At 46.5% G+C, this 22,372-nt stretch overlaps 1 protein-coding gene across 2 annotated transcripts in view; it reads right to left on the bottom strand.

Annotated features, from left to right (window-relative positions):
* Positions 1 to 723: 723 nt before the first annotated feature.
* Positions 724 to 22,372, bottom strand: part of gli3 (GLI family zinc finger 3) — a 100,608-nt gene continuing 78,959 nt past the window's right edge. For both annotated transcript variants that reach the window (XM_083675176.1, XM_083675177.1), the window contains exons 7-15: positions 20,813 to 21,014; positions 18,543 to 18,762; positions 17,008 to 17,121; positions 15,558 to 15,698; positions 8,657 to 8,806; positions 8,165 to 8,329; positions 7,618 to 7,902; positions 5,834 to 6,245; positions 724 to 5,207 (exon numbers count right to left, since the gene is read on the bottom strand). In XM_083675176.1, coding sequence (XP_083531302.1) covers positions 2,818 to 5,207; positions 5,834 to 6,245; positions 7,618 to 7,902; positions 8,165 to 8,329; positions 8,657 to 8,806; positions 15,558 to 15,698; positions 17,008 to 17,121; positions 18,543 to 18,762; positions 20,813 to 21,014 — 4,079 coding nt within the window. In that variant the 3' untranslated portion in view covers positions 724 to 2,817. The remainder of the gene's footprint in view (positions 5,208 to 5,833; positions 6,246 to 7,617; positions 7,903 to 8,164; positions 8,330 to 8,656; positions 8,807 to 15,557; positions 15,699 to 17,007; positions 17,122 to 18,542; positions 18,763 to 20,812; positions 21,015 to 22,372) is intronic.

Raw genomic sequence — 22,372 nt, 5'->3', positions numbered from 1 at the left:
TAAAGGATCTGGGAATATGTGGGGCCATTATGAAATGGAAAGAGGTCAATCAGAGAGACTCACACAGGTACTGTCTGATGATGATCTGAACCGCCACCTTTGATCCCTTGAGGTATAGAAAATCTTCAGAGGGGAAACCAAATGGAATGGAAAAAATCGAATAATTTCAGTGTATTAAAGAAAATGTTTAATTTGTTTTTGCCCATTAAAACATATGTATGTAAACAATTAAAAGCACAACAATGAGCACAACAATGTTTATAGATAAACAGAGTCTGACTAATACTGTGCTGAGACATGAGGAGTGTGAATGTCAGAGTGGAACGCAATACTAAATGCAATACTTACTAATGATCAGAAGGGGGCAACAAAAGTACAGGCTAAGTTATTTTATTCCCTATAATTTATCTTGCAAGAGTTGAGGCTACTTGAAGTTCAACCAGTTGTTCACAAGCATGTCCGTTTGGTGTGTGTGTGTGCACAATTATCCTCTCTCAATAAAAAATAGGTTAATGTCTGGCACTGGACATTGATTTACTATTCTGACAAATTTGATTTGAGAGATACAGGAGGCTATTACCCCACTCAATCAAATAAACTTGAGTTTGAACAGACTTTGTTTAGTTAATTAATCAATTCTATGGACAGTGACTTTTACGTGACATGTCTCCTGCACAAACAGTAATGTGATATTAGCAGTCAATGGTTCTTTCTCTCTCCTAATTTGTTCTAATGTTCTAAGACCAACAAACCAATTTAAACCAAATAAAAGCATAATATCTTATGAAAACCAGCACACAGACAAGAAAGGAGACTTAGAATATAATTTCCTTTTTTTTATTAAAACCATACAAACATTTGTGGTCAGTTATAAAAGAGCAGATTGGCTCTTCTGGCAGAGAGATGGGCAGTGCTAGGCACTCCCTCTTCCACACTGAGCCAAATCTGCCTGGACTCAAACCAGGGCCTGGGAATCCCTGCTTTCAAAGTCATTTCTTTATTGGCCCCGGGTGCCTCCTCATATCTGATCTAAACCTACAGAAAGAGTAATGTATTTACAGGTATAAAAAAAAACGAAAAGGCAAGAAATGTGAAAACTAAAACGAAATTAACAAAAGAAAAAAATCTAATACATTTCACATAATTATCTTGACCTCTCTGATGACAATCAGATTTTTTTAATATAAATGTTATGTGAATTTTACAGGTCTCACAAGAAACTTAACATGTTTTATTTTTTTCATCATTAACAATGGAAGATTGGCAGTGATCTTTTTTTCCGACAGGCAAATATAAGGCACATACCTCATGGTCATTCCCTCTGGTCCTTTCACAAGGGAGTTCTTACCTCTTTTAAAACAAAACACCATTGATGCACAGCTACAAAAAGATAAAAGTACCCATAAACAATAAAACATCTGTACCTCATAGTTTTGATGCAGAAGACTATTCATTATACTGTACACTGTCAATGGACTGCAAAGGGATACTAACACTGTTGAGAAAGTCACTGCAATACTTGGTGGCAGGACCTATACTGTATTATACTCCATTGTAGAATATGGAAGGTTTATTATTAATGCCTAAACAAAAAAACAAAGATGATATTTCTAAAATATTGTGAGAATGAATTTCATGTTCTATGGATTTCATGTGCTAGGCCAGAATAAGACACAGATAAAAACAGAAAACATTGATATACAGTGTCTATTTGTTTAAGCATATAAAGCACGGAATGGGACCCTTTTTATCGCGACACTTAAAATTCATGGATGATCTGTTGTATTTTTTTAAAAACACATTTTTGTAAAATGAATACTTCCCAAATTGCTCATAAATGCTTGTTTTCACAGAGACAACACTTCAAAACACCCTGACAAAACCGACTGTGAGACGATTTTTCACACAGAAAATATAAAAAACATTGTTATATACACCCGTGTGAGTACCTTAACAGACAATGTAAATCAAGCCATTGAGATATGAACTAAAGAGCTACTTATGGCGCTTGTGAATTCTAAGACTTTGAAGTGCAGTCCTTTAAGCTTGGACTCAATACCATATTGGAATACACACCACTTGGTAAGACTCGGTAGAAGCACTCAAACACTAACATTTACATATTCGCAAAAGTAACATACAAACAAAATGACAATAGCAAAGGTGTAAATATCAAAAACAAGTCGTTATATAAAGATACCATCAGGGCCTTTTCAGTTGATAATGACCCTTTTTATGACCTGGTGACATGAGGATTGAGTCCGAGGCTTTGCACCATGTGGTCAATGGCACATCAGATAAGATAGATAATTGGCACATGGGCTAGTCTAAGTACTTATAAAGACAGTGTTTATGTTTGACCTTGAATACAACATGCATTTATACCAACAGTGTACAGCAAAAAAAACAGCGACGATACATAGAATACTGTTTCAAAGAGATGAGCCGAGACCGGAGGCCTCACTCACTCACCATCATATAGTAATATGAAAAGGGAAGGGCTTCCAAAAATAGCCTTAATTCCAGAAAAGGAATATATCTATATATCTATACATACTTTTGACACATCCCTACTCTGAAGGGGGATGACACTTTTACAAAATAAATCTGTTCGGCAACAAATCTGTTTGGGAGCACCCAAACAGAGTACACCATAACTCAATGCTTGAGTACAACATAATAAACTTTTCATAATTTGTTGCTTTCATCATAAGTGTTACCATATTTTTTTAGTCTGCTTTCAGTTCTTTACATGAGTCAGATTTGTCCTCTTCCTCTCCTAGATTCTATTCCTATATGGAAGGGAGCGGTAACCTGTTACTGCATGATGGCAAGGAACTTGCTTTCCTCAGCGAGGGTGGTGAGGAGGGAGCTCATGTCCCCGATGGCCATGTTGCTGAGGCTGGGGGGGGCCACACTGTGGAAGGTGGCTGAGGCGCGGGGGGTGGTCAGGCGGGACGAGGTCCGAGACAGGCCCTGGAAGATGGAGGGGCTGATCACCCCTGACACCAGGCTCCCCTGGTCATACCCATCTTCCAGCATAGCCCCAAAGTCCAGGGTCACCACCTCGTCCAGAATGCCGCTTGCTACACCACTGCTGATTAAGCCACCGCCAACACCGCTATCAACCGTGCTGGTCACCTGGTCTGCCCCAGGGGACAGGAGGACGGCCGAGTCCCCACCAGTGACACCAAGATCCACCGACTCTGTCATGGTCTCCAGCAGGCATTGGTCCTCCACTGGCTCAAAGCACAGTGGATCACTGTAGCTTTGATCTAGATACCCCTGGTCTGGAGCTTCCAGCTTCATCCCAGACACCTGGTGGGCCAGGGAGCAGTGGGTACCATTCCTCAAACTCTGCTGCTGCTGCTGGCTGAGATCAACATGGCTTCCACTGATACTCTGGGGGTACTGCTGGGCTCTTACAGGGTTCCTGTAGCTGCTGTTGGTCGGCTGGCGGGCTGCAGCAGGGGCCTGCGGGTGGAGGTGATGGTGGTGGTGGAGCGCAGGGGCCTGGTGGGGGAGGCTCTCCATGGAGGCCCTGCTGAGGAGCAGGTTGTCCCCTATCTGCCGCGAGGCGTTATGGTTCTGTTGGAAGTGGGTTGTCTGAGGCCCAGAGGAAGACTGCTGCCCATAGCCCTGGGGTAAAGGCCCCAGGGTGATCTGGGAGAAGTCCGGCCGGCCAAAGTTGCTGTGCGTCGTGTTGGTTCCGTTCCCTCTCATCTGCATGCAGGAGTTGGTAGATCCCTCTAGCTTCACCCCACTGTTGACTCTGCATGGGGGCTCTGGCTGAGGCTGGGGCTGGTTTTGGTTTGCTTGTACACATCGGCTCTGGAAGTCCCTGGGAAACTGCTGCAGCACCATGTTTCCATACCTCCCAAACGGAGAGACACCCGCAGGGCCCTGCTCTGACCCGGGCCACCTGCCGCACCTCTGTTGGTTCTGCCTCTGAGGGGACCTCTCAGCACTCCCAGAGCTCACCTCATTCCACTGGATGGGCATGCCATCCTTACTGGGGCTATCTCTCTCTAGGACCTGTTGCTGCTGCTGTAGGCTGTGGAAGCACTGGTTCAGCCCCGAACCTTGTAGCTGGTCCAGGTCCCCTCCAGAAACCCCTTGGCCTGCAGCAATGTGATCCTCTAGGGAGCCGCCGTAGGAGCCTACCTGGTCCTGAGAGCGGAGGTACTGCACCAGGTCGTCCGGCAGCATGTCCTCATCCCCCAGTAGCAGTGCCCCTTCCCCTTCTTCCATGGCCAGGGCCTCCAGGGCCGAGTGCTCCATGATGCTGGGGGGGCAGGGCGAGTGCTGCAGGCCTCTCTGCAGGTTCCCCTCAGATCGTGTGTAGTTCTGTAGACTGAAGTTGCGGCCCTCCACAGTGTGGTGCTGCATTCCAGGTAGAGGGGGTAGAGGGTGGATGCTGTTCAGGCTGTTGAAGCGCTGGACCTGGGGCAGGCCGAAGAGGTCCGGAGGATGGGTCCGCACAGGGTCGCTGGCCCTCCTGTCGCCGTTACCCGGGCCCTCGCCAGGGTAGAAGCCCCTCCTCCGGTACCCCACGTGCCCTCCTCCGTACCCGTTGGAACTGCCGTCGCTGCACCGACGCGGCCTGACCAGAGGAGGCAGCGCGGGGTTGCCTCCATCCTGGCCCCCATCTCCCATCATGGCCATGCGGGTCTTCAGGCTCATGCGCTCCATGTTGGGCAGTGGTGTCGGGGGCGGGCCTCCGGTGGCAGCGGCGTATTTGGCCTTCAGGTGGTAATGCTGGGCTGGGGTGAGGTTGAGCATCCCCCTTGACCCTCCACCTCCACCTCCTAGCCCAAAACCTGCCCAACCACCACCTCCAAACACCCCCCCTCCCCCTCCACACTGGCTGGCCTCGCTGGAGCGGCGGGAGGCATCCGTGGAGATGGGGTCGTAGGAGTCGGTAGAGCTGAGGTTGTGGAGGCGGCGGTGGTGGCCATGTGCTGCTGTACCCTCGCTCTGGGATGCCTGGCTGGAGCGCCGGCTGGAGAAGCATGGCGAGATGCCCGAGGAGCGTCTGCTGCCGCTCATGTAGGCAGAGCTGGCGGCACTGCCGCTGCTGTCGCGGCGGTCGCGGTCTCGGAGCAGGCTGAGTACTGTCAACTCTGTGGTGCCCAGCTCTGGACGAGGAGGAGGAGGAAGCTGAGGCCCTGACAACCCACCACAGCCTGGCCTGCCCAGACAGGAACCTGAGGAGAGAGAAAGGACAGAGATAGAGAGGAGGGGAAGGGGAGATGAAGAGGAGGCAGGGGTGGTGAGGGATGAAGGAAAAATGGGGGGATAAAGAGAGAAAGAGAGTGTAAGAAGAGGACAAGAGAGAGAAAGAGAGGGAAAATATGTATCATACAAGAGAGGAGAGATCCTTCAGACAGATGCCACCTTTGCACAAACACAACTGGCACAGCTTTGGCCATGAAATTATATTACATGCTATAATCACTGATATGATATATTGCCTGATATGATATGGGTTTGATACTGATTTCCAGCGTAACAGAGAATTTTAGCCATTTGTTACGCCTGTGTATTCCAGTCCGATCTACAGACAAAAATTCCAAGTGATCATTTGAGACATTTGGAGTTACTTTCACAACCTAATACCTATTATTTCAAGAATCGATTAATTTTACAGCAACATCCAATGACCGTTCTTAGTACAGACAGTTAAACTGTCACTAGCAGCCCATGGAGTTAGCAAAAATGAATGTGACATAAAGCTGTAACACTTACTGTATACACTTTGTTAAAAGTCCCTGTAACAAGACACTGCTATCTTTTGGTAATGTGTAATGCAGTGTGGAGAGCAGAGCCTTACCCTTTCCCAGGATGGTGGGCAGCGCGGAGCCTTTGGGGGGTGGTGTGGGGGACAGGGGGCCAGACCTGGGCAGGGCTCCTCCGTTGACTTGTTTGAGCCTCTCCATTTTGATGTGCTCCATCCAGCGCAGCGGCCGCCCTACACTCCTCCGCGCCTGCAGCGCTAGCGTAGCCGCCATCGCAGTGGAGACCGTGGAGTCCATGATGGGGGTGTGCTCGTGCTCATGCCCCTCCTCCTCGCCCTCCTCCTCCTCATCCTCGTCCACCTCTTCGTCCTCCTCCAGCCCCTCCCCCAGACCCAGCGAGCGTCCGTGGGCGCTCACAGCAAGCTGGACTCCACGGCTTGGATAGGCGCTGACGGGGGACTGGTCACTGCTGCATGTAGACTGACCGCCAGGGCTTGGCTGAGACGTCTGGACAGAGGAAGGGGGAAAGGGTGTAAGAGGAAAAGGTATAGAGGAAGGAAAGTTTGGGGAAAAGATGAAAACAGGTAAAAAAGAAGAGGAGAGAAGACAGATGGGGGAGGAGATGAGAGGAATAGGGAGACTTTACTACGAAGTTCACAAAACACATTGTTGACAAATTATGCTATATGTAAAAAATGTAATGATACCAGGTGATGCAGCTGGGAAATATTTTCCACAGGACAAGCGAATTAAACAATGACATACCAAGAGAACCAGGGACAGCATGAATGGTCATTTGAATGCATTCAGTCTGATCTAAACAAGACCACAAAACCATGGGTGATTTGCACTCAACTGTCATTGACGGTGTGACAAATATTGACAGAGCGCAGTATGGCCTCAATGTTCAGTGAATCACAGAAGCGTGAATAACGCCTCCCCCTTGTGCCATCCAATGGATCGGTCCAGACTCAATAATAAACACAGAGGAGGCAACTGGGTTGGGGCTATTTTCAGAGAACGGCGATGATGGACAAAGGCTTCTTTTCAGACTGTCTACTGCCTAATTGGGTTGTTTACTCTGATGTTTTCAAAATGGAGATCACTGAGGAGAAAGAGAATCACTTTTTTGGCACGTTGTTAAATGGGACCCTCTCTGACAGTGTTTTGCATAGGCATGCTCTCACTCTGATTCCTAAGAATGAATTTGGCTCTACAATGGAGCCTTAGGCAGCCTTAGGCATATTTTCAGTACACATAAACGCTGTTGGAAATGCACTTAGTTCTGCCTCAAGGCATTGAACTTGCTTTTGGCAAAAAGTCACTCTCCAAAATAAGGAAAACAAAGAAATTAGAAGAAATACTTAATTATTGTGTGAAGCATAAACAAAACCAAAATGGAGACAAACATGGCAACTTTGTCAAATTGACTAATGAGCTAATGATGATGTCTCATGGGTGGAAAACAGAGAAAACGGCCAACAGATTTATGTTTTATGGAATGGCTACTGAATGGACAGGCAGGGGTGAGGGAGACACCAGAAGAGTGTTGTACAAATGCAATGTGAAGGGACACCTATCTCACCTGATTACCCACTGTCCTTAGAAAGAGTAGGAGAGAGTAATGCACGAAGCATTGGACAGAAGAAAACATTTCATTCATTACAGGGGTCAGTTAGATCACACACACACACACACACACAGTTAGATCACACACACCTTGTTGATGTCACAGTAATCGGGTTAGATTTAAGTGCCTACCATGGTATTAATAGCATTGTGATTGGCTAGAGTATAAGGGTGACATTTAAGAGAGAAGTATTAACCCATTGTGCAGTTTGTGTGTGTGACAATGAAAGGGCCTTAGAAAAGGGCTTACCATGGGCTTCTCTGTCTTGATGGACTTGACTGACAGACATTCATCTTGTTTCGAGGTAGCATGGTTGTACTCCCTTTGGTCAGCGAACCCCCCATGTTGGCCCGGTGACCTGCCCTGGCCATTGCCCCCGCCCTCCCGGGGCTGTGGGGGGCGTGGGTAGGCGTCGCCACGCTGCTTCTTGGTGACGTGGGCCTCGGGCCCGTGGACAGTCTTGACGTGCTTGCGGAGGGAGCTGGGGTCTGTATAGCGCTTGGTGCAGCCTGGGATCTTACACACGTAGGGTTTCTGGAAGGAGAGCAGATGGGAAGTGTCAAACTGGTTCTGTTGCCAAAAGCCTCTGGCAGTGGACAGCATGTTCATACACCTATAACCTGCTGGTGCAATTAGAGTCAAAGGAATATTACTTGTTGCTGTGTGTGTGTGTGTGTGTGTGTGTGTGTGTGTGTGTGTGTGTGTGTGTGTGTGTGTGTGTGTGTGTGTGTGTGTGTGTGTGTGCATGCATGCCTGTGTATGCGCATACAGTATGTAAATAAGTGTGCATCTGTACCTCGTTGGAGTGTGTGCGGTTCTGGTGCTTGGCCCTGTCCGAGGCGTTGGAGAAGGCTTTGTTGCAGCCTTCGTGTTCACAGACATAGGGCTTCTCTCCCGTGTGGGAGCGCAGGTGGGTCTTCAGGTTTTCTAGCCGGGAATATGCCTTCGCACAGCCCTCAAACTGCACGGAGAGAAGGAGGAGTATGAGTTGTGGGCATGAGTTGTGGGCAGCCACACACACACACACACACACACACACACACACACACACACACACACACACACACACACAAACCAAAACCTCACTCAAATATTCAATACCAGCATAGAACATTTAGCCTACCTCATGAATATGCATAACTAGATTATGCAGATGCACAACCTCATTGTTTATGAAATGAAGGCCGTCTCACAGATAGGCCTACGCAACCACCTAAACAGTTATCCTTATTTATTTGAATATCGAAGCCTATGAATGTAAAATTAAACGTTAAGGGGGTGTTCTTACGGTGCACTTGTGTGGTTTCTCCCCTGTGTGTCTGCGCATGTGGACCACCAGCATGTACTGGGCCTTGAAGGGCTTCTGCTCCCGCGAACAATCGCTCCAGCGACACACAAACTCCTTCTTCTCCCCGTGGATGTGGTCATTATTTATGTGCTGAAAGAGGAGACAAGCAAAGGTCAATCATAGTAAAAGGTCCCTGTATTATGGTACAAGACTCAAGTGAAAAGAACATGCATGTAATGATACATGAGCACCACAAGGGGGCAAAATGACTCAGAACTGGTGTGAGAAGGCTGATGTAGCAGTTGTCAAATGTGAACTTGTTTTGTTGAACAAATGCATGAACATGGCAGAGTATGGAAAATAATTCTCGATTGCTACAAGATGTAAAAGTAGCATTCATTGTTTTGATGTTCATTCTCAGATTGGTAAGTCGTTATCAACAGCCTTGATACTGTATAAACTTTAGTGTCATATACTGTATCTTACTGTACTTAGCACATTCAATCTCATCTTTAAATCCTCCAGTATGGCTTTCTGCACACCTGATAAGGGACACTACTGCAGGTTAAGAGAAGGAGTTGAGAGGGATCAAACATCCACTCTGAAGAAGTTTTAACTGTTAAACAAAGTGATTTTGTAAGACATGGTACAGTGCAGTATTTCTTTGAAGTTTATACAAAGCCAAAATGTATAGCCTACTACGCAGTGGCAGCTAATAACTCTTGCTTCCAAATTTCTCTTTATAGATTTACTCTCTTCTCATTTCCTTTCAATGTTTTTTTTCTGTCTCATTTCACTTCTCTCTCTCCCTACCGTTCTCTTTCCTTCCATTGTTTCTCTATGCTCTCTCTTTCCTCTCCTCTCTCTTTTCTTCTATTGGAATCTGCACTCGGAGGAATAAAGGGAGACTTGTGAGTCTCAGTGTCCGATCTGAACAGGATTTTCAAATAAAACCCTGTCACTTCCCATCACATTGGGCCCCTGCCCCTCCGTGACAAGTGCTGACAGTTATGCTGCCGTGGCAACTTCCAATCTGAGGCTTAGGTGGGGTGAGGGAGGGAGTCAGGGAGGGAGAGAAGGAGAGAGGTGAGGGGATGGGGTGAGGAATCAAAAGTTCAGTCAAAGCGTCTCAAATGCCAGGGCTTTGCAACTCCAGGGAAGCATTATATCTGTGAGCACTGAGTCTCTACTCCTCTCTCTCTCTTTCTCTCTTTCTCTCTCTCGCTCTCTCCTCTCTCTCTCCCTCCCTAACTGTCTTACACACTCAACGGTGAAAGGGCTAAGTGGTGGATGGTTAAAGGAGGGATAAGGGGGTAAAAAAGAAAAAAGAAAAAAAAAGAAACGGTACACAGACAGAAGAGAGAATCCTCCCGGGGATGAAGTCAACATCTGGCTCTCTCACAAAGACAACAGTGTGGTGTGTGGTGGCCTCTGAAGTGCCTTTCCCAGAGCAATTTAAACCCAGGGAGACAGACACAATATCCTGACCAAAAGGAACCAGTATTATAACATTCCTGAGCAAGGGGGAGAGAGACCTCTGCCTTAGGGGGAAAATGGAGAGAGAGAGCAAGAGAGAGAGGGAGGGATGCTGAGGAGAAAGAGAAAAGAGGGAAGGGGGGATAAATAGAGATTTTGACTTTGAGATTTTACTTGTATTGTAAAATAGGAAGGAAAGAGAAAAAAAGAATGAGTGTTTGGAGGGGTGGGGGAGGGGTTTCATCCTTCATTCCACTTTATGACACAGAGACAGCCCCAGTGCCTCTGTCCTCCCTCTTCAACTACTGTACTACTGTAGAAACCACATACTTAAAGTGCTTGAGGTGTCAGGGCACCTGTGTGTCTGTGTGTGTGTGTGTGTGTGTGTGTGTGTGTGCGTGTGTGTGCCTGCGTGCGTGCATGTGTGCGTGCGTGCATGCATGCGTGCGTGCGTGTGTATGCATGTGTGTGTGTGCATGTGTATGTAAGTGTGCTTCTGTGTGTATATGATGATGATCACTGCCCATGCAGCACCTCCAGCCCCCAGGCGTGACCGTCCCCCAGACAAAGGGAGCATTGTCTGATCCTGGGCAGCCCCTCCCCATGGCCAACCAGTGACCCAGTGCACAGGCCAATGGGGTCCTGACCACGGGCACCTATACAGCCCTTTGTTCCCTTCAAAGCAGGGGAAGCACCCTCATACACACACCACCCTATGAAGTCTGACCCCACTACAAGAGAAAGGGCCCCCAAGGGTCCCCTAGCTTCACAGCACTTGCACTTAACTCACCCCCTATATAGTACAATGGCTGAGATTGACTATATGTATCAACAGAGGACCTCAATTTATATTATTTGACAAGTTCTAATTTTGGAGTGACAAAAAAATAATGAATCCAAAGGAAACGATTGGGGAGTGGAGAACCACAGACATTTGTGAAGTTTCCCTAGATTGATCCCCCCCCCACCTTCCTCCCTCCTCCCCCTCCGTCACCACATGGAAAACCACATGCTTCGCTCTCCCTCTCTCGGTGAGGGGAATCCCTGTGGCAAGCGATCAGTCTGCGGTGCGCTGCGTTCGATATCCCCTGGCTGAGAGCGATGTGATGTGAGCACCTCGGCGGTATGCTCCTACACTGGGTGCTGGCATGCACTCCTTCCCTCCCCCCCCCCAGTACAAATGAACAAGGGTCGTTGACGGGTGTGATGCATGAGCTCCCTGGCCTGACAGAGAGAGGGGACAAACAGGGAAAGAGAGGGACCTAATGGCATGATCTAATGGCAATTTTTATTGAATCAATAATCTCCATGCTGAGCGGACAGGACAGGGCCCTGTTGGCTGAGGCTAAATCGACAAACAGGTGCTGATAGCGGTGGCAGCAGGCAGGTTATTCATCTTCACCCTGCCAGCTTATCGGCCAACACACTGTAAAAACGCCACCAAGATGGATTTAGCAGGGAGAGACGCTCAGTCGGGCCACGCGCCAGGGACACAGGCAGGCACAGGGGACACGGAGGCTGTCTGTGACGTACGGGAGCTGACACACACACACACATGCAAAAGACACACACACACACACACACAAAACCCCACATACAAACACACACACACACACACACACACACACACACACACACACACACACACACATATTTACAGACAGTGTGGTATGTAAGTATTAATGCAGGTAGAGGCCTTCATAAAAAATATATTTATAATGTTGATGATTTTCACTCACTCTATGCCAAGACTCAAACATTATTCCATACACCTGCTTTATATCTATAAATCTCCCATAGACTTACATACCCTACGGTGTATCAACAGAATCTCATCATTACTATTTTCCACTATTTTTCCCCACTTCAGAATCCATCCACAGCGTCTCCTTATCAAGCTCTTTCTGAGACATAGCCCTCATACATTAAAAAGCAGGCGTGCATGAAAAGAGGGCCTGTTTACAAGGCAATTTCACTAAGCTGTGGGACCCGCAACACCGTTTAGCTTTATCAAACACTGCCTAATAAATCATATGCTCTTTTGTGATGTCAATTGCTGAAGCGCTTTGTGCAAGAAAAGAAAAAGAGGGAAAAAAGGAGGTGAGGGAAAGAGGGAGGGAGGGAGAGAAAGAGAGATGGAGGGAGGGAGAGAGTGAGGGCGGGAGTCGGAGAGTGAGGGAGGTGGGGGCTGGAGAGAGGGGGTTTTAGAATTGGCATGTGTAATTCAGCACAGCCTTTTCATCTTGGAGTAAGATACTCCAGACTGATAAGAGGCCTAATCCTCCTCCTGATCAAAAAAAATCTGCATTTTACCAATTAAAGGCCTGCGCCAGCAGCCAGAGAGGGGGCCGCCTTCAGACTGCGCCCACGTTTATCTCCCCTCAACACCAGGGAGGCACGCAGCAGCAGCCCCCTTACAATGTACTATACAGAGGGAGCCACCAAGGCAGGCTACTGTATCTCCATCTAAGAACAAGACCATCATCACAGCGCCACCTACGGAGATAACCCAGAATAGCACAGTCAAAGGTGGCAGGAAAGAGTGGGTGGACCGCTGCTTTCAATGAGCATGGACATACACATTCACGAACACACACACATTCACGAGTATGGACGCGCACACACACACGCACGCATGCGCGCATACATGCAAACACACACAGACTCACACTAACACAGACACAGACACACACACACACACACACACACACACACACTCTCTCTCTCTCTCTCTACTGTATATCCCCCACTTAGTCTTGTAAGCATCTCTCCAAACCCACCCCTGCAGTGTGAGAAAAAACCCTCCAAGAGAGACATTAAAGAGTCCACCACCCTTATCTCTAGAAGTGCTCCCTCTGAGGGGAGGAGAGGCAGAGGGGAGAAAATGAAAGAGAAAATGAGAGAAGGAGAGAGAGGGAAAAGATGCCCAAAAAAGGTAGCATAGGAGGTGGGTTGTAAGGGGAGAGGTTGAGAGGCAGTTAAAATAAATCATTGGAGAGGGGAGAAATAAATTAAATAAATATACAGCAACCTAAAATTGACACCCGCCTCGCTTTTGCTGACTGGGTAGGCCAGATAAGTGAGCTAAATTGCGTAGATCCGATGTTTATCTTATCGGCAGCACCAAGAGCGCTTAAACGCAGATGATAAAGGAGTGTCATGGTGAGAGCTTTTTTGAGAGTGTAAAAATATGCATCAAGAGCGCGGCAGGAGCAAGCTTTTGAACAAGGTGGAAAAGCAGTGAGGGTGGTGCAGGCTTTAATGCTAAAATTAGGCCAACCTAAAACAATGTAAAATGTTCTCTCATCTATGCAAACCAATGCTTTTAACACTTCAAATAGCAGTTTAATTTGCAACACTAATTTCAAATAGCAGTTTAATTTGAGAGTGTTTACCTTAGTAATACCAAAGATTATCAATAATGAATGCATCAGAAGTAAAAAAACAAACTGTTTTTATATTAATTAGTTTATGCATAAGATAGAAGTAGTAACACTAGTATCATTTTTTTAAAAATAATTTTCCCCCCACTCCCATTTTAGAATACAAGTTGAAATACAGGGGGAGGGGAAGTCCCATTGTTTGGCTATATGGAAATTTCACCCCCCAGTGTTTGAGGAGAGCCACTGTGGTCCAAATACTGTACTTATCCTATTACTGGGGGTTGGGGGTTGGGGGTGGGGGGTGGGGGGTGCGGAGAGATAAGAGCCATTCTCTGCTCTGAATTAGAGGGGAGGGATTCTGTAGGCGAATAGTTTTATTAGCATGTCCTCCATATCTGCACCAGCGTAGAAAATGAGAAATAAAATACAATATCAAAAAGTCAAATGACAAAAAGAAAAACAAAACAATTCTGACATGGTAGGGAGAAAAAAAACTATGAGGATTTGTTGATTATTTCCTACATTGCAAATATCTCTCTGTTCACACAGATGTACAGTTATAATGAATCTAGGCAAGGTTAGGGCAGGTGTGAGGACTGGAGTGAACACTGGTAAGGGTCAGATAGCCACGTGGCGTAGCTACAAGAAGCATATGGGGAGGGGGGGGTTGCCTGTATGACTCCCCCTCTCCCTCCCCCAGCCAAACTCCCTCTTGCCTGCCTCCCGGAAACAGGGGCAAGAAGTTGTCAAGATCCTCAACCTTTGAGCAGAGCCCTTCAAATGCGGGAGGCAGCCCATTCCGCACTGAGGATATCAATTATAGATAGGGGTTACCGCCGCGGCCGTGGATTGCAATGTCAGACGGCGGATAGACAGCCGTGGAGAGCTGGGGATCTTTCTATCAGATGTGTGCTGATGGGGGTGGTGTGTGTGTGTGTGTGTGAGAGAGAGAGAGAGAGAGAGAGAGAGAGAGGGAGAGAGAGAGTGTGTATGTGCGCACACGCCCGTGCATGTGTACAAGAGTCTGTAAGTGTCTGTGTGTGTAGGGGGTTGACGATGGGATGTGTGCAGTTAAAAGGGGCACAGTGGTGTATTCTCCCCATCAGCCTCACCTCTCATGTAGCCTATGGAGAACAAAGTCAAGGCAAGTCTAGTGCTCTCTCAGTGAGCTTACTCCTAAGTAGTCCATGGGTCACAAGGGAGGGCAGTGGCAGCAGTGGTAATAGCATCAGTGTAAGTGGTGGCCGTGGCGAGAGCGACATAACTGTAATATTATTCATATTTACTTTAAGGATATACCCCCTCAGGGTGAATAGGATGAGAGTCATCCATCTCTTCTAGGCAATCTGAGGAGTTGTATGACAGATGGGTATTTGTGTGTGTGTGTGTGTGTGTGTGTGTGTGTGTGTGTGTGTGTGTGTGTGTGTGTGTGTGTGTGTGTGTGAGTGTGTGTGTGTGTGAGTGTGTGTTTGAGTGTGCGTGTTTGTGTGTACAGTAACAGTACTCATTGCATGATTCTGTAGTGCTTGGTGCCGGCCGGAAAGCCAAATCAGTTAGCACATTGGCCATAGAGACGTGCTCAGCAGCCTTTGAGTCCATTACCATCGTAACCCTGAAACCAATCAGGAATCCAGCAGGGGCATTACTCAATGCCATGTAGCACACAGTGTACTCCACTACGGTACTCGATGACAGCAGAGGCTTAATGCACCAGGGAGGGGTATGGTTGTGCCAGGGGTACCGGAGGACAAAAGAACCAGTTGACTTATTGGGTTGTTGGGGAACTCGCTGAGGTGAGCCTCACCATTGAGGATAACCAAGAGTTTCATCCAAAACCTTTAGAGATGTCAATGTGTGATCCTTCTGTTAGAGAACCTTCTTTCACCACCATTGTCATTTTATGCGTCTATTTGACCCTATGTGATCGTTTTGAGGAACGCTGAGAAACTTGAAGTTGACAGAAATTAAGTGAGTGTGCTGATTGTGAACCAATGTAATGGCTGTGCTGATAGTGAACCTCTAGTGTCACATGCAGTACTTACGTGCACTAGTTGCTCCTGCGTATCAAACTCTCGGCAGCAGCTCTCCCAGTGGCAGTTGGTCTCGTACACAATCTCAGGCTCCTGCTTGCTCTCATCCTTGTCCCCCTCCTCCTTCACCAAAGTCATGCCATCAGGTTGGTCCTGAAACACAGCAGTGGAGTTACAGCAGCAGCTAAATACGGACAAGCAACGAGTTGGACAACTACTATACAGTATTTACTTGATTCAGGGAAAAGGCATGAACTTATGGAACAGAAAGTATTGTCTATAAATAAGAGTAAAACCATGTCATTGGTATACATATGGATTGGAGAAAACGGGAAGAAAAGAAAAAACAAGGTTCTCCCACCACCATACGCTTTAAGCTGGACCGGTCTTGAACTGTTAACAACTTCCAAACCAAACTATCTCATGTCTACAATCAGATTACACCAGAATCTGTTCTCCCCCTAGCCCTGCCAAAAGAACTATACGATTTGGTTACACATCCCGACCACAGTCATTGTGTGAATCTGGTCTTGTTGGTTATATGCTGGGGGAATGAACCAGATCTGGGGGCGGAAATGTAGCGCTGAAAGTCCTGCTCTGTGCTGGGAGTTGATATACGACAGGTCTAGGGCGGGTATTTCAGGAATCTAACCCCCTCTTCCTGCTCTAGGTTGCTCCATTAGTCCAGACATATTTCACTGTCACCGTTACATGGCTGAGCAGCCTGGACCAGGCTACACACTGGGGATCCCAGGGTCTCTCTACTCAAAGTTATGGTTGGTAAGAAAGAAAGAAAAAACATCAGTCTAGTATCGCATATCGCCTGCCACAGCACTATGTTTTACAGGAAAAGGCATGACAGCAGAAAAAGAGAAATAAAAAGCAGAGAGAGAGGGAGAGAAAGAGAAAGAGAAAGAGAGAGGATACAAACTATAAAAAAGGTATACTGCAAGAAGAGGAGTCTTAATCGATAGAATTTTACTGTTAGAAGGTTTGACTTCATTGTATGTGAACAGAGCTTTTCTCGCAGGCTGTCAATGCACAAGCACATGTCTCGACCTCTAGAAAAACGCTGCCTAATTTCTCTTTCATTTTTTCATTCACTTAAGCATCTGAATAAAGGGAAAACAATTTCCTTCTAGTGCCCCAAAGATCAATGGGGCTTATCGCTTCAAAAGCAGCAGCCCCAACACGCAGCAAATAAATAAATTGTTTTACAATACGTCACATAATTGGCCCCAAAGCTCTCTGTGTTAGAGTGAGTGACTGCGTGTGTGTGTGTGTGTGTGTGTGTGTGTGTGTGTGTGTGTGTGTGTGTGTGTGTGTGTGTGTGTGTTAGTGCATTTGATTATATTACAGATGATGCAGTACACTTGCTTATCTCCTTTAGGCTACTATAAATGCATGTCTTTTGAATAAAAAAAACTGCTGGTCATTGAAATAAATGGTTTAGAAAACTCACATGTACACGCACTGCCCCTGGGCTGGGAAGCTCCTCATCTGGTTTGATCTTGGAGCGTTTGTGGTGCATGGGGTCCCCTGTGCTGCTCACTGCAGACTCACTGGTGGGTTTGGTCTGTAGGGACACAGCAACATAACATCACCATCCATGGTTCTCCCCAGGATTTTTGAACAGCGTGGGGCTGGATTGCATTATCAAAACCTGACTCGCAATTTTTTCGCATGTCAAAATGCGAAAAAAAATACCACTAAAATGCTGAATTCAAAATGCTTTCACTTTTGCTTTAGTTTTTAACAACGATGTTGACTACAACATTGACGATCAAAATTACTCTATCATTACTAAATATATAGGTTAATTTGCCTTGAAATGTTTACATAGTGGTGCCGTGCCACGCAGTACCACTCGTACCAGTCTTTGGGGAGAGTCCTGCCATCTTTTTGACATCCTAAATGATAGAACATTTACATCAAATTCAATATCACGTATCATACTGTTAAAAGCGCTCTAGTTGTCCAAGTTAAGGACTATTCAGCGCAATATATTGAATGTTAGCTAACCAAATCATGGCCGTTCAATAACTCAGTGATCCTATTCACCACGTCTCTTCTTTATCCTGCCTTTGGATGACCTGAGTTTGGCCTTGGCCCGGGGAGTCAAAGAGGAGTTCCCTGTTACAAGCCGAAACTAGCCAAGAAATAAAGAATTAACACGGAAAGGCTGAAGCGTCTGGAAAGAGAGGAGAGCTTCCTTGGCTCTTGTCTGTCACAGGCCTGTCCAGTTGAATGTTTACTCCTACAAAGTAATTTCCTTTAACAGCAGGACGCCCTGACACGAGAGCAACCAAGACCCTGTCAGTCAGTCACTACACGGAAACAAGAAGAGTTCATGTCTCTGACAAGTCAATCTGCTTGAGTTTGAACCACATACTGTATGCTTGATACTTACTGCTTACTGAGATGTAGGATTCTGACTGTGTTCTCTGAAAATAGTTTCAGAATAAGCATTACCATAGTCACTGCTCTACCTTGAATGAGACCTCTTCCCCTACAATACTTCACAACCATGAACAGCAGGGAGGGTTGCCATTAAACACACCAGATGCCAGAATATTAAAAAGGCAGTAGGAATAACAAAATAAGAATAATTGAATATTTGCTTCAAACGTGAAGCTAACAGTAGGAATTGAGTGAATATGGGAAAATATACTCCTGGATCCATCCATCCATGTCAATATTCCTTTTCCATATCCCTGTTTCCTCTCTAGTGATTAATGGTGTTAGCAGTGGGATTCTATGCTAACAAGCCCCATGTTGTTTCTCCCATACATTCTTGTTCTGGCGCGAACCTTTCCAGTCCAAACAAAAGACAACAATACCAGGCAGAAGCTCCCTTGAGGCCAGTGCATGGAGGGGGGCCCGACTACTGCCTGAACGCTCTACCTGTTTACCGTACACACGGTTGGTGTATAGCAGCGCTATCTGCTACCTGTGATGATAAATCACAAAGGCGTGCGTGTGTGTCGGCACTCTCACCTGTGAGGAGTCGTTGGAGATGACGGAGCGTTCACTGTTGGTGAGACCGGGGACGGGCATGCCGGGGACGGGCCGCTGGTGGGCGAAGGCGGGAGATGGGTGGATGAGGGGCGGACTGTGGCCAAACGCAGAGCCCACCATCCCCGGCTGCCGACCAAGCAGCTGCTGGTGCATCTGAAGGGCCACAGGGGTTGGAGGGTAGGCAAAACTCAGCGCCGGGCTGGAGGGAGAAGGGGTGAGAGGATACATTTGACCATTGTGTAAAATATGTATTTGACAAAAAAACGTACTGTACTTCTTCTACCTTGCTTCAGTATACAGATGAATGAGATGAATTTTGAAATCACATTGCAATGGTAATGAGGGAGAAAGAGATGGAGAGAGAGGAGAGACTGTGAATAAATGGATTGTTCTGGATAGCTCCCCATCCCTGAGGACAATCTGACAGGAGGGACTGTGGTAATACTGTAGCCACAGAGCTCCAGGTGGATCCCTGGCAATGAATGTTCAGCTTGTTAACACTGTTGGAATGATGCTGTGGTCTCTGTAAGGTAATACTGCCGCATAACTCAAACAAATTAAATGAAAATACACTAATAAGGATAATAAAAAACACTGTGCTATTTTAGAAGCAAAAGTCCAACTATAATTACATCTGTCCTCTTCATGCTGTCTGCTGGCCAACTGTATATGGATCTGGGTTATAGGTGCCCAGTTAAATCCACATTGATTTGAGGGTACTTACACATTAGATTACAGTAAAACTACATCTCTCCAACCACCCTCCTCTAAGGGCTCTCCACAAACACAGGTAAACTCACAGGTAAACACAGGTCTCTGTGGTTCAATACCAGTCATGTGTGGGGGCCTTCCATTCATCCAATGACCTGACACTCCCTTGCTCTCAGCCCGACCCATACGTCTGCAGATCTTATTACTGCGCAGAGTGGAAATCAATGGGCCGAGACGCATTTGGGGGCCCATCCGCTTGTCATATCACTCATCAGTCTGTAGGGCCCCTATCTATGTCCTGTCACTGGCACAGTGGCCACAGCAACATGATTGATCAGGTTCTAGCTACGGATCGCTGATCAATGGCCACGGGTGAGGCTATGGATCTCCCTCTCTCTTTCTCTTTCTAGTTCCTTTTTTTGTTGTTGCTTTTCCTCTCTTCCTCGTCTGATGCTGTGTGTCGGTGTGGCGTCCTGCTGAGGAGTGATAGGTGGATGACTGACACACGCCGCCGGGGAGGCAGGCTGGAGAGCAACATCCACCAGGGGGGTTTGATGTGGAGGATAAACACACACACACACACACACACACACACACACACACACACACACACAGAGGTGACCCAAAAATGTTCCAAAACTGACAAAGACAGCGAAAAAAAATTGCAGTGAGGACCAGCCACCATCTTACAGAAAGAAATGACCATACTGCCATTTTACATTAACATGTAGAGGAATTGTTCCAGGCAATAGGACAATGGGTTTATACTGCTTCTTATAGGAATTTGTTTGTGAATTCATTTGTTTTCCCCCTAGAAGGTTTAGAGGTCTGTATGGGACTAAGCTTAGATGGTCAGAAATGTGTGTGTGACCCAATACTGTTCAACCAGGGGAGAGCTGGCATAGTCTGGTGTACTGCGGTGAGCAAATTAGCCTTTCCTAATCCCTGAATGGTCGCCTTGATAGAAACATAACCAATCAGAGACCAATCAGTCTCTATGCCCCCTGACTGACACCACTGATAGGATGTGATGTAATCTCTACACCACACATCACTGGTCTCTTGTCGTCCTTTGTTGATGGAAATGTGCTTCATCAGGAATCTCTACATGAGGTTTATTTATTTGGGTCTAATGCAATAATGTAATTATTCCTCATAGGAAAAATTGTAAAAACTTGCATTCCTCCAGGACTTTAGGCTGTTGGTGAAGGGATGGAGAGCTTTGGGAATGATCTATGTTTGTGTGTGGGATGTTGGTCTAGTTTAGGAGGAGGGAAGTCCTAGGATGTGGTGGAAGACTGAGGTTTCTCAGGGAAAAGTAAAGCACAAGAAGAGGGTTGTGGGACTGTGGGCATACACCCACATTAGAGTACATAACTCCTATGAGCATGTTGGGACCCAGAGAGCACATAAAAGCACTGCTGGTGAGAGAGAGAGAGAGAGAGAGAGAGAGAGAGAGAGAGAGAGAGAGAGAGAGAGTGTTAAAAGATAAGTCTAATAGCAGTTATACAATCCTCCTCCTCTGGACCATGCCCTACCTAATGGCGCCGGCAGAGAGGTGTCCGTAGGAGCCGCTGGTGGAGGAGCTGGAGCGGGAGTTGTTGAGGATGGTGACCAGAGAGTTGGGAGAGTTGCGGATCATGGTCTGCAGGTCAAAGCTGTGCTCCGACAGGGGGGAGATGGGAAGGGCCCGCTTCCGACTGGGCCGTGCCGTGAGTCTGGGGCTGGGGAAACGAGAACCTGGAAGAGAAGGGGGTGGAGTTAGATTCAAAGAAGCTTCAGTGCAATCATAGTATGTACAAAATGATGTTTTATACTGTTTGCTTTGTTCATTTGTTTGTCTTAGTTTTCATGGATTATGCATCTGTTTTAAGATCAATATTTGTATTTTTTTTAACCATAGAGAGATCAAAGTAACATTTTCTGCCGAATACAAACTTAATTTACAATCTTTTTGAGTTCTTATGACTAAAACAAACCTCATCTTTGATTCTGAGTGGATCATCACACAAAAGGCCATTTTGAATGAATGCGTACAACTGTCAATGGGTGCACTTTATTCATTAAATGCTTTTATGTCGGCGCAGTGTACTGGCTGGGTTATGGCAATATTTAATCAAGTATAATTAGCCTCTTTATTCAAATGCTTTCAGGGTTGAATAGAACAACTCTGAGGGGGTTTTGAAAAGGTAACAGGCATCAACGACCATTCTCTCTGCTCTCACAAAGAGCTGCGTGTACGGATAAAGAAATTACTTTTGTTGTCTTTTCACTCCGAGATGTCACAAACAACGAGACAGAGGGAGAAACATAGGGAGAACTAAAGACGGAGGGCGGAGAGAGACGCTGAGGGGATGTTGCGCTTTGTGCGTGAACTGACACAATGACTTTGTGACTCAGACTCGCAATTGAAAGAAAAAAAAACATTCCGCTGTTTTTCAAGGGTTTTTTTCCGTGGGCAAACAAAACCAGCTTACGCAGGCCCCTGTACCTCCACCCCCCACCCCATCCTTCCATCCTTCCATCCATCCATCTATCCCTCCATCCATCCCCCCCAAATGCAAATGCTCCTTCTCATCTGACATATCCAGCGATTACAGAGGGCTCTATTCAGATGGAAATCAGTTGTGTATGTGTGTGCGGCGGTGGTGGCGTTCTGGCATACACAGGCCTGTGTTTAGAGTATGGAGGGGAGGGGAACACCCTTCTACATTGTTACTGCTCTGGCCTTGTATAGAAACCTGCCTCTCACTTTGATGTCTCAGGAAGGGAGGGGTAGGGGGGGCACACACACATACATACATACATACATAGATACATACATACATACATACATACGTAGAAACACACACACACACACACACACACACACACACACACACACACAATAAAGACAAATCCCCAAACACATACATTATCCTCCACACAATACATTTCTGTGTATGTGTCAGCCATGTGCAGTTCCTCAGAATATTTGATGGAGTTCATACATTGCATTTGACATATAAAACCTCCCTCCAATCCACATACTGTACAGTATATTGGACACAATCCCACCTCGGGCTTCTCTGTAACTAACCAACTGATACCACACTCTT

The sequence above is a fragment of the Argentina silus genome (assembly GCF_951799395.1).
Source record: "Argentina silus genome assembly, chromosome: 1".
Lineage (NCBI taxonomy): Eukaryota > Metazoa > Chordata > Actinopteri > Argentiniformes > Argentinidae > Argentina > Argentina silus.
This window is presented reverse-complemented; position numbering and strand designations above follow the sequence as displayed.